Source organism: Pygoscelis adeliae, unplaced genomic scaffold, assembly GCF_000699105.1.
Source record: "Pygoscelis adeliae isolate BGI_AS28 unplaced genomic scaffold, ASM69910v1 Scaffold96, whole genome shotgun sequence".
Lineage (NCBI taxonomy): Eukaryota > Metazoa > Chordata > Aves > Sphenisciformes > Spheniscidae > Pygoscelis > Pygoscelis adeliae.
This window is the reverse complement of record NW_008824935.1, coordinates 1,827,979-1,840,353: the sequence shown is the minus strand read 5'-3', so window position 1 is coordinate 1,840,353 and position 12,375 is coordinate 1,827,979. Positions and strand designations below refer to the sequence as shown.

Here is a 12,375-nt window from a genome sequence, read left to right as displayed (position 1 = left end):
CCGGGCCGGGCCGGGCCGGGCCGGTTTCTCTGGCCCTCGCCCGGGCGGGACGGGGGAACGGGACCGCGGGCGGTGGAACGCGTGGGGCCTTTCCCCCCGCAGAGCTGCAAACCTGTCAGTTTTTCCTGCGAGGGGGGTTCGGCTCTTGCTGTCAAGTTATCCTCCTGAGATAAAGTGATTTTATTATATGATACTTACAAAGGAGGAAAAAACTTACCAAAACCTTCCCGGTTTTTGGTTCTTCGACGTTTAAACATTCACAGTTGCACCTTCCTTTCTCTTCGTTGATAGTTTCACTAGAATTAAACTTTCAACTGCTAGGAACGACGTTTTGGAGGAATGTAGCAGGTTAATATGCAAGCTAAGCTGTGTGTACCAGTTGTTAAGAAACAGCTGAAGTTTTACTGTTCTCATCTGATTTACCTGATGAATCAGTTTCATTTTGAAAGAAAGGAAGTTTTACCTTCAGTTTATGTTATGTATACACAGTGTAAATGATCAGCAGTTTGGGATTTTCAGAGATTTCGGGTTGACTATCAAGAAATGAAGGTTAGAACGTCATGTGTTGGACTGCGAAATCTTCTCCAAGGGCTGAGCTTCTGTGTCAGATACTACTTCAGGCATAACCATCTTCAAACAACATGTCTTTATAGTAAAATAAAACCAAAAAAATGCCACATCCTGGACTGTTCACGAGGTACATGCACACACATGACTGTGCCACCTGGAAGCATCCTTCCGTGGAGATTCTTTTCCTGCAAGGTATGCTGTTTAAGTATAAACTTAATGTCAAGAACCACCTTGGCACATCTGTTAAGGAAGCCAGCCATGTTTTTCAAATGTCGAGGAAACACTTTTTTCCTAAAAGGTTTGAAGCAGGGGGATAAATACTAGGATTTCAGTTATGTTCAAAGACATATACTGTTGTTCAACTTTCCTATGCTGTTTTGATGTAAAGCTGCATTTTGGTTGATTTTCCTGCTGTAGCAATTTTTAAAAAATTGGTACCTTCCAGAAAGATTCAGATAAAGTGTCAGTAGAAAACTGCAGGGAGAGATCAGCTAGTGTAGAGGCAAAGTGTCCAAACTGATGACACCAGACTTAATCACTGTGAGCTGGCTCAACAAAACTTGACCTTTACTGTGCTGACCAGAAAGCCGTGGTTTGCACCGTGTGAAATACTAAAATATTCTATTGACTTCTCATAATTGTATTCACATGTGATAAACTCTACGTTGAAAGGTACTTTGATTTATTTCTGTAAGTAAATACTGTGTAAATAGGTGGCAATGTATCATGCACAGAGTCAGAAAACGGTCTGAAATAATTTCAGACCTGTTCTTCTGTTCCTGTATTTCTAATACAGTGTTTCCTAAAGGTATTATAAAAGCTTACTGCAGTATGACAGCCTGTAAACTGATTTATATGCATAATGCATAAATGCTGTTTAAAAAGATCAGTGTTTTGGTTTATTTTATCTTAAACATGTTTTCAGATGGATGTGTAGTTCTAAAATTGTTTCAAGTTGACAGGGTTTCTTCAAAGGTGACCCAAAGATCATCTTGTTGTAACCTTCTTATTTCTAACCATAATATAAACAGTTCCTAAGTCTGTGTCTGAAATGTAAACAAATGTTTCAAGGAGAAGTATGAAGACTTGATGGATGAGAATGTGTGGTTCTGTTTATTCATTGGCAGTTCACTAACACAGTTAGAAAAGCTGGTCTATGACACTGGTTCCAGGATACAAACAAGTGGTTTTCACCTGAAAGGAAGCTATGCCTGTTTGCTTTGGAGCAAATGTTTGCAAACTGATTGTCACCGAGATCCTCTGCTATCCTCAAAATCTCTCTAGATGCTCTTCTAGATGACTCTTTTTTTTTTCCCCAGGCAGGGAGGTGTACAAGAACTCTTAATATATACCTACACTGTGGCCACCAGCTCTATATAATATTTCCAAATAAATACAATGGGAACTGTTGAAGACAAAAGGAGGGGAAATCATCAAAAAATTCATGAAGTGTGGAAGTTGCCAAAATAAGTTGTGGATGCTAAAATGTTACATAGGTACAAGGGGAGATGATACATGTACATGAAAGAGACTTATTAAATATCCAGAAACTGTATTCAGCCCAGGAAATGCCTGAGCTAAAATCGTTGAAGGCTGGGGGAATACCTGTTGGGGAATATCATCTGGGCTTGTCCCATTCTTACGCTTCCCTAAGTATCCATTTGTGGCCACTGTGGGGTTTTTGCTTGCTTGCTTCTGGTTTGGGGAAGTGTGTTTTCTTACAGCAGTTTTTCCAGTGACTGGTACTACTAACACATCCTGCAATTTCTTTACCTTGACCAATTACATGGTTGCTCCGGAGCTTCTCCGAGGGCTTTCACGGTTTCTTTGACTTGTGCTTCTGATTTGATACACTAGGCTAGAGGGACTGTTGGTCTGAACCAGTCACGAACACTAGTCTGCTCTCATGAATGATGTGGTTTACATTCATAGGGAGTTTGGTAACTGGAGCAGATAGTTTCTCCTCCTTTCAAAGTCTACTTATAACATTCACATTTTAGATTGCATGCATTTGTGAAGACAAACCAGGAACAAACCATCAGTTCTTGATGCAAAGTGAGGATGGGGTAAAAAGTATATGCTGCTTTTTAAGTTTAGACACATTCACAATGAATGTTACAAAATGCTACTTTGTGTGATCTGTGCAGTGTTATGTACTGTAATATATGTTGTTAAGCTTACTATTTGATCAAGATTTTATAGCAAGCAAAAAGAAGTAGCATTGTGCTAGCAATTTTAACACATTTTTAACATCTTTACAAGAGAAAACAGCTTTGTTGGCAATGAGGTAGCAGTTGTCTGCTCACGGATCGTGGAAAACCAGATCCTTAAGCTTATTCCTGATAAAATTGTTGCAGGACCCATATCAGTTCACTGCTTCACTTCATTCTGTGCCTTATAAACATTTATACTAACACTTTTTAGGAGGTGGAGCAAGAACCTGAACAGCTCCTAGGGCTCCTAGGTACAGAGGCAGAGGCGTGGGCGGCATTGTTGTCTAGGAAAGCAAATGAGAAATTATACTCTTAAAACAGGAAAATTATGATAAAACACCTCTGAAGAAGGAAAAATAACAGAATTCCATAAAAATTAACTAAAAACTAGTTCTAAAACAAGAACAAACATTTTTGCTTATAATCAATTAAGAGCATACATTAATAGTACCCTAGATTTTGAAGGGAAGACCTCAATAAATGTGTCAAGTAAAGCACGTTTGACAATGCCTTCCTAAAAGATCAGGAAGAATTGAAAAGAAAAACTTATTCCAACTGTGGTTTTTCTTTTTAATGGCAAGTACTATTGTAATAATGCAAAGTTGGGTTTGGGTCTGTAGCTCAGGAAATACCATCGTTGCCTCAATATATTCATATTAGAGTACAGAGTGCTGGCTTGTAGCCATTGTTGTCTTTCCTTACTTAGCAGGAAGGAACAAAAATCCCTTCCAAAAGGAAGCAAAATACATCCCTAACCTCATCAGAGCTTTCGTACAAGAATCTTCTGAAATCAGAGCAGGAAAACTGGAATGACATTTCAGCAAGATACAAAGCTATGACAAAAAGGATCACGGAAAAATTAGAAGAACTGCACAAGTATACATTCAATTCAGGAAGCCCAAGGGTAAGTGGCAAAAAATACAAACATTTCTCATCATTGAGTACAAATAAAAGGCATATTCCTGCTTTAAAAATCTGTTTTACTGATTATTTTATGGTGGTAGTTTTGAGAGTTGAATATTTTAATAATTGTGGATAGTAACAGCATGTGTTTAGAACAGCTTATACCTCTTAGGATAGTGTATTTCCATTAATTTCTCCATAGGCAAAGGCAAGTAAAGATACAATAATTACCTGACTTTTTGATAAAGAATACAAGACGTTGTAAGTTACAAGAGCAATTACAGGTGATCTGAGCCTTTTGTTAAATTTAGAGCAGGTATAGGTAGCTTAAGTACCCTAACTTTGAAAGAACCTTTCTGATGCATGCAATTCCTTCTTTAGTATAAAATGTATGTGCTATATTCTGTCATTTGTGTATGTTACAATTGTGTTGTACAGAACAATGATTGAATATAGGGATTCTAAGGAAATGGTCTAACGATATGTTGGACTTGAAATATGTTTGTTTTTTATTGAACAGATCAGGTTTGGAGAGAATGTGTACTTTGAAGAGAATGGCTGCATATTTCTTTCAAAAGCAGATGATGGTAAGAGATTGCTCTTCTTAACATGGTGCAATTGTTAAAAATGTTGTGCATGTGTCAGTGGACTTTTCTTACATTAAAGCTTAATTGCTCTGTTTCTTAAAATAACTAAAAATACTTTTATAAAATTCTTTAATGATTGATTAATAATTCTAGAATCCTGAATCAGAAAAGGTGAGGTGAAAAGAGTTAGGGAATAGTATATATTGATACTAAGGCAAGTTTCTGGAGAGGAAAGAGAGAAGTCACTTCTTTTCGGAGCCCTAACTTAACATTTTGAAAAAGGAAAAGCACATTCATGCTTTTTTATTTCTGAGGGGCTGGAAAAAAAAATTACTAACTGTATTTAGTAAAAACAACTGTGCTTTTGGTATCTGAACTTTAAAATTTCATACATTTACTAGAAGCTAAGATCTACACTTTAAAAATATTTTTAATAGTAACTACAAGACTTTTTTTCCTGGAACTGTAATTTTTTGTTTATTTTTACAAAGTGCATTTGCAAATATCTTGCAAGACAAATATTTGGTGTTAATAAATTCCAGTAGTATGCTTGTGAATATTGCAGACAGGCTTATTAAATACAGGTATTAACAATCACTGTTCATTTTGACAGTGCCTTAATTACAGGATTTTTTTGCTATCTCTTTTTTTTTTACATAGCAGATGAAGGAAATGTTGATGTTTTATTCAGTACTGAAGATCTTGGCTTTTCTGATGCCTTTATTCAACGGATCAGAATTTCACCAGATCAGAGATACATGGCTATCAGCTTAAAAAGTGAAAATTCTGAAGAGGCGACCTGCATTATTATGAAACTTGGTCATTTTCCTGTCATGGAAAAAGTAATTCCAAATGTATTTAGTTTTGGTAAGTTGTTTATAAATATTCTGTGGATCACACCAGCTTTCAACACAACAATTTTGTTAGTCTACAAATAATATTAAAGTATTTAATAAAAAAAAAGCAAGCAGCATTTTTAGATTTAATCCTTAATAGCTGTTGAATTGTTTCTTATTTAAGATATCTTCCACACTGCAATCAGTGGAATTAGATAATTAGAATCAGATAACAATTACAAGTTATCTGATGTGGATGAAAGTGAACGCTTTCATGATACAAGTTTTCCTTCGTTGTAAAAGCAAGCATTTATACATGTTTGAACAGTCATGCATATCATTCTTTTTATTTAATTCAATGCACTTCTCTAAAAATTTACTGACATAACTGTTTGCAATATAAAGATATTTTTCAGAAATGTTCTAATTGTTAAACCCTTACAGCTACTACTGAAGTCACTGATAGCTGGAGGCACTTAGCTTCGCTGAAAAGTGTGCAGGTGCTACCTACTATTAGGGCTTGGCTGGAATTTCAGCTGGAACCTAGGATGTGGGTCACAATTCAGAGCCCAAAGAAGTCAGTCAGGCCTTGAGTCAATTCTTTCCGAATAGATTAGAGAGCTTTACATTGCTGTTAAAATAAGCAGAGGTAAGCTGAAGTGAATGGGAAACCTTTATTTTTTTATAGTATGTTAAAGAATATAGCAAAAAGAGTGCAATAGTGTGCATACAATGTTCCACATCTTGTATTTTGGATTATATTGTTAGAAGTCATCAAGTAGATATAGTGCAGTAAGCAGTTTACCTGGGCAGGGCAAGAATTTAAAACTAGGTAAAACTTCCTAGTTACAAAAATGAACACTAGCAAGAATTTAATGTTGTAAATGTTTGCACAATTGAAGTTTATAATGCCTGCTGAAAACCAGGCCTGAAAATTTGCCAGTGACATTTTTGACTATACTCGCTTTGAACATGTATCTAGGTTTGTCTGGAAGAATCAGTATATTTAAGAAACCAGCTCCCTGTTGCCTACATAGGTGTGACACATTATGGCAGATAATAGGAGTACAAAAAATGACTACCAGGATGGTAGAGATGACACTGATTTTGTAAACTTACTCAGGTGTAGGTGAGGTACTGCGGTATCATGAAGGACAGAGGTACCCCAATCATGACCAAGAGAATTAGGTCATACACTTGCAAAGTATATGCTTGTATTGCATGATATGCAATAGCAGGCAGACAAATGAAAGTTCTTGAAAATTTACATCTGTGGTTTTTTAAATGCTAGGCTACAGAAGAACTTGGATTTCCCTTCTAAAGGCTTGTCTTCATAGTGAACCCTCAGCTACCTGTGCACTTTGGAGCCACATTGCTGTTCAGATAGCAAATTGTTTGCATTACTTCAGTGTGGTACTTCCTCGGGTTTTGTACTGAAAATTAGTATTTATTCATAAGACAGAATACAGTAACTTTTTAAAGAATATGTACTAAACATCATTCTGGTGGCTGTAGGAGCAGCAGAGATGGCAGTAATTTGGCTGTATCGGTAGATTACTAAACTTCAGAATAGCAAGGTTCCTATATTTACACGTTTATGTTGTGAACACATGTACAAGCATAGAAAACTGGAGAATTTTTCTCTCAGCAGTACCCATGGGGCACATGCATCATCTCTTTTCTCTAAATGGTTTGCATGCAGTCACATGCAGCGGTGCAGAGCTCATACCCTCTTTATTATCTTGCTGACTCTATGTAAACCTCTGTTTCTCTGCTCAGTTTTGAACAGCCACACATCATCTATTTTCCTGTTACCTCCAGAACCCCCACAGGGTCAAGAGCTTCCTCTGCCTTTTTTTTTTTTTTTAATATATTACAAGATTCTTGTTCTGTGGGATTTAGAGAAAACATGGAAAAATCTTTTTGTAGCTTACCCCAGCCTCTGGGATGTAGAAGTGCTGTCCTCAGTTCCATGCCAGCTGGAACCCACCTTTTTCAGCATTGGGTCCAGTGTTCACAGAGCTCCATTTTCTCTCAGTAATAGTATATGCTGTTCCAAATTTGATATGCTTTTGTCTTTTTTTCCAGAATGGGCTACAAATGATGTTTTGTATTACACCAGTCAGAAGAACCTTAAATGCCAGAATGTGTTTATGACCACTTTCACTAATCAGAAACATACTAAGTTAGTTTATACAGAACAAGATGCAAGGTAATACTTACCTAAAATATAACAAGTCCTTTACATATGCTAAAGTATTTTATATGTAAAGTATAACTGGTTTGGAAAACAAATTCTTCCATATCATATTCCAAATGGTAAAAGGCATTTTTAAGTTGTGTTCTGCTGTCAGTAGTGCCTTATGCAGTCTGAGAAAGTGCTCTGTTCTCCTCTTGATATGTGATCAACAGAGATTTAACTTCCCTCTCTTACCTCACGGGTTCAGCTGAGTTTAGAAATGTCAAGGTCAGTCTCAGGTCAGGGTGTCCTTTAATGAATGTGTGACAGTTTCATACAGGGTAAATCAGACTCTGGATTTCATTTTGTTTTCTCTGCTGTTGATGTCTGATACATCTTTTAAAAAACATAGAAGTTCAGGCTAATCCTTGCTCTGAGTAATGGATGAGCAAAATCATTACGGCGTTCCCAGAGATAGAACTATTGTTGACTGAATACCCTCTCAATAACCTTTCTTTAAGCAGTGGTTTAGGAAGACAGGAAGGCTCTTGCTAAATTGAGTGCAGAACTAGTTTTTTAGCCATGTAGCATGTGGTAGATTTATACAGCATTCCATAAACATTTGTGATTACTCTTAAAGTTACATATTCAGTGAAGAAATGTCAATTATACTTTCATCTAAAAAAAACAGAAAAAAATCTGCAATTGAGATGGAGTAAATAAGATCCTTTTGTTCCAGCTGCATTTGATGCATACTTTTGGAAAATCAAGTTGCACTGACCTGACACTTCCCCACCGGGAAACTGTTGGCATAATTCTGAAGGTCATAGTCATTACAGTAAATCTACTAGAAACTTACTCTAAAGGTTCCTGTACTATTGCAGCTCATAACTGAACTCCTTTGTTCATTGGAGATGGCAAGACATTCTTTTGTATTGCCATTGAGCAGTTCCATTCTACATCTCACCAGCTTTTAAGTGCAATGAAATATTTTTTTTTAGAAGCTGAAAATTTCTTGACTTCCTTAAAAAAAAAAAGCTACAAAGACAAAAAGAAAATTTGTAATATCAAGGTCAGAGTCCTTGGGGAGAAGCGTAACCTGCATTTCAGCTTGACTCTTAGAGGTAAGGTCAGCAGAGCTGAACTGTTGGAATCTCTACTGAATGCAGTGCCATGCTCTTGCCAAATTCGCGTGTATTAGAGAGGCAGGAGGCTGATTCCTTGCAGACTTTAGATAACCCGCTGTGCCTGTCCTCCTAAAGATGTCAAGAGGGTGCAATTAGAAAAAACAATAGTATTGAAAAAATTTGAGTTCCTCCACCTGCAAATAATTAAAGGCACTGAAAATGCTATCTTAAAGCATCCTTTCCTTCACCAGTCAAATATTTTGAAGTCTAGAGGGATCATTATTGCAGTCATGTATCTGATCTGTATAATGCAGATTGTGGTATTCAACCCTGCAATTTCTTGATTAAATCTTCTGGATCTTTGTGTTGGACAGTGTTGCTTTTAGAGACATTCAGTCTTAAAGATTCAAAACGGCAAAGAAACTGCTATGTCCCAAGATGTGACATTCCAATTAATTAGGATGACTCATAGAAATTTGAATCTGAATTTCAGCCTGGAGTTCTCTAATATTAGCATCCAGCCACTGCTTATCATTCTGTTTTCTGTTTCTAGATTTTAGAAGCAATTAAAACCAGTAGATAGTTCCTAGTTTCTTAGATAGTTCCAGAACCAGTCCCTAGCTTCGAGCTTTATCACTGCAAGGCTATCTGTCTTGTCTCATATAGGCCTCTGTACTTTTTAAAAAAATAGTCTTTTTTGGTTTTCTTGCTTCAAAGTTAGGTCAGTAACACTTAGGCTTTTTATCAATTTATCTTTATAATAGCTCCTACTTTTGTTATTGCTGTTCCCACATGATGTCCTTTATTAATTTCAATTTAATTATCCGTTACTACTTTTTTTTAAAAATAGGGTTATGAGCGCAATAAAAATTTCTACATTTTGCCTGAATTTTAAAGTGTGTATACATCAATGAGCTTCCAGTCGTATCTCAGTGATGCAAAAACCTGGATTCAGTTGCGCAACAACTGAACTGCTTTCCTTGCACATTTCAGGTTCCACACACAAGATTGTGGGTTTTTGAATCCCAGGGAAAATGCAGCAGGAGTGGGTTTGGGAACCAAGTAGTCTGGAATTTTCATGCTTACAGGCATGGTGTTTCTTACCTTGCAGATGGAAGCCCATGATTCTGAAACAACCAACGTATTTTTAAAATACTAATCAAGTTTAAGTTGGTTTGGTTTTTTTTTTTTTAATTATTCCTTACAGATTCTTTGTGGACATATATTGCACAAAAGATAGGCGTTTTCTCACTATCAACAGCAACAGCAAGACAACCTCAGAAGTTTGGCTGGTTGACTGTAGACATCCTTTTAAGTTACCTGCTCTTGTACAAGCACGAACAAAAGGGATCATTTACCACATTGAGCACAGAAATGACGAGTTATATATTCTTACTACATATGGAGAACCTGCAGAATATAAGGTAATTTTAACTGATAATAAGATTCATAGGATTCATTCAGATACCTATTGCAGATCATACAGAAATAGTAAGGCTGGCTTTTAATTCTGTGGTTCACGGCTTACTGAAATTTAAGAGAATTAGAGAGAGCTGCATGGATTGAAAGACTGATAGTAGTACATGGAGTCTCACCTGTAGCATGCCAATTTGATTCTAACTCCTTTGGCAACATCAAAAAAATGAGTATACTTTAACAGTTGTTTCCCCTATATTAAAATCTAAGTTAGTGATCTCAGTCTGTACAACCAAACCACCTGCAGTTCTGCTGGCCACACTGAAAGCACTTACTGCATGAAAATCTTCTATAGCTTAAACTATGAGAATTGAACTTTTCCAAATGTTACTGAATTGTTCTTTCATTTTGCCCAAGTAAAAGGAATTTAAAAACCTCAAGTTTTAGTCAGGCAACCCCCCCCCAATACAAACTAGTAATTTTTTGCAATAAAAATGTTGCATGAGAGCACCTATATGTCTGTACATCTCATTTGTAACTCTTACTACATCTTAGTAATGCAAGATTGTTTTTTTGTTTTATAGTTGATGAAGGCACCAGTAGCTTCCAGTGGCATGGAGAACTGGCAGTTAGTTTATGCACTGGAGGAGAAAACCAAGCTAGTAGACTTGGAGATGTTCAGTGATCACTGTATTATGTTCCTGAAGAATGCTGGTCATCTTTACTTAAGTGTGATTTCTTTTGTTTCACATTCAGTTCAGTCAATAAAGGTATGTTTTAACTTGGCTTAAGCAGCATAATATTTTTCCAGTACTATTTCTTTTTTTTTTTTAACATAACATTATAATGAAAGCAAAGGTAAATTCCAAGAGTAGAAGTGGTTTGGAAACTATAATACTGCCAAGTTTGTCATTATAACTAATTGTATTACCTGTGGCTGTTCTTCAGGATTTCACGTGGTGGCTTATTGTAGCACTTTGACAGTTAGAGAGCAGCTATCCCTATGAGTCAGTTCTTTCTTCAGCTTATTACTGTCAAGCTCTTTACAATACCGCCGATTTCTAGTGTAAAATAGGTCTTGATTCCCTAAACACTCTACTTACTTTTACCGGGCCTGTTTTTGGTTACACTCATCAGTGTAAGCAAGGAAATACGCCTGGCCCTCCCACAGAAGAAAGATTAGAACATTCAGAAGACAAATATGGACGCTGTCCCATAATAAATGGGAAGAGTTGATATTGCAGTACAATTTGTGCAAAGTATTTCTTCCCTTCTCTAGTTGTTGCTAAACATTTGTGGATTAAAAACAAAGTGACTCAATTCAAAACCATGATTTCTGGAGACCATTAGGACAAAATATTTAATTGATTTGTTGCCTGAAAAATACAGTCATCTGAACTACTCGCAAGTTTCTTGCAACAAGCTACCAATGCTGCATTCTGTAAAACTGCTACAGAAAAAGGTTTTCAACAAAGTACTCTGTATGGTCTCCGAAACCTTCGTTTTTGAAAATGGTCGTAGTTTATTTATTCAGAAAACGTCTACAGTTACTCTGGAGAACTTGGACTTTTGCTGCCATTTCAGAAGGCTCTAGCAACCTTACCCAAGTAAGCAGTGGCCTGGCAGAGGGTTTGACTATGTCCCTGCTGCTCTCAAAGAATGAATCTTGATTTCTTTTATTCTTAGCAGAGTTAAAAATCTTAAATATAATAGCAGTAAGTGTCTGAGGGTGAATGTGCCAGGAAAAGGTTTTGTTCTTCACAATGGCTGGCACTAGGAACACAGTTAAGAGGCAGGCGTTTTCAGTGGCTTAGCATTACTGAGCTAACTCACAGCAAAAGCATAACAACTGACATGGACTTGGCTGTATAACGTGTTGAAGTAGGACTGGAAATCGGAGGGGAAATAGGACCAAAAAAATAAAACCAATGCAGAATAATTTCAAAGAATGTTTCAGTTTTAAAAAAAAAAATCTGCACTAATGCCCATTTTAAACTGAATTTGGATTTTTCTTTTTTATTTCATTGTTGAACTTGATCCAATGGCCTTAGGGGAAAAGTTTGCTGAAGTCTTTCACTTTTTGACTGTTTCACTGCTGAACTTAAAAGAAATACAGGTTGTGCTACATACAAACTGAAGATATTTAGCTTAATATTCAAAATCTTTTCCTCTGAAGGACACACTAGACAAAATTTACAGAAGCAGTGTAAGGGTCTTACTTGAAATGCCGTGTTTCCTCAGCTACCTACGTGGGCCTGTGAATTTGAATTGGAATCTCATCCTGAACATACCACCGGCACTTGCTATTTTCAGCTCACCTCCCCAGTACACCCCCCTAAGCATTTTGCATATTCGTTTAAAGAAAATAATCTCATTGAACAAGCTGTGCAAGAGGTACCAATTATTACGAATTGTCACACTACACGTTTACTAGCTAAAAGCAAGGTAAGATTTTTCAGTCCTTTTCCCATTATTCTTCCCTTCCTCCCCACCCGTTTAAAGAAAATGCATTTGGCAAGGCATAGAGATTAAAAAATGCGAAGA

The 12,375-nt window shown here is 36.6% G+C and overlaps 1 protein-coding gene across 7 annotated transcripts in view; it reads left to right on the top strand.

Moving 5' to 3' along the window:
* Nucleotides 1-510: 510 nt before the first annotated feature.
* Nucleotides 511-12,375, top strand: part of PREPL (prolyl endopeptidase-like) — a 17,941-nt gene continuing 6,076 nt past the window's right edge. For 4 of the 7 annotated variants that reach the window (XM_009325340.1, XM_009325337.1, XM_009325334.1 and 1 more), the window contains exons 1-8: nt 511-762; nt 3,490-3,687; nt 4,207-4,273; nt 4,934-5,140; nt 7,198-7,321; nt 9,623-9,839; nt 10,416-10,601; nt 12,073-12,276. In XM_009325340.1, the coding sequence (XP_009323615.1) occupies nt 544-762; nt 3,490-3,687; nt 4,207-4,273; nt 4,934-5,140; nt 7,198-7,321; nt 9,623-9,839; nt 10,416-10,601; nt 12,073-12,276 (1,422 nt within the window). In that variant the 5' untranslated portion in view covers nt 511-543. The remainder of the gene's footprint in view (nt 763-3,489; nt 3,688-4,206; nt 4,274-4,933; nt 5,141-7,197; nt 7,322-9,622; nt 9,840-10,415; nt 10,602-12,072; nt 12,277-12,375) is intronic. The other 3 variants (XM_009325335.1, XM_009325336.1, XM_009325338.1) reach the window with 3 other exon arrangements.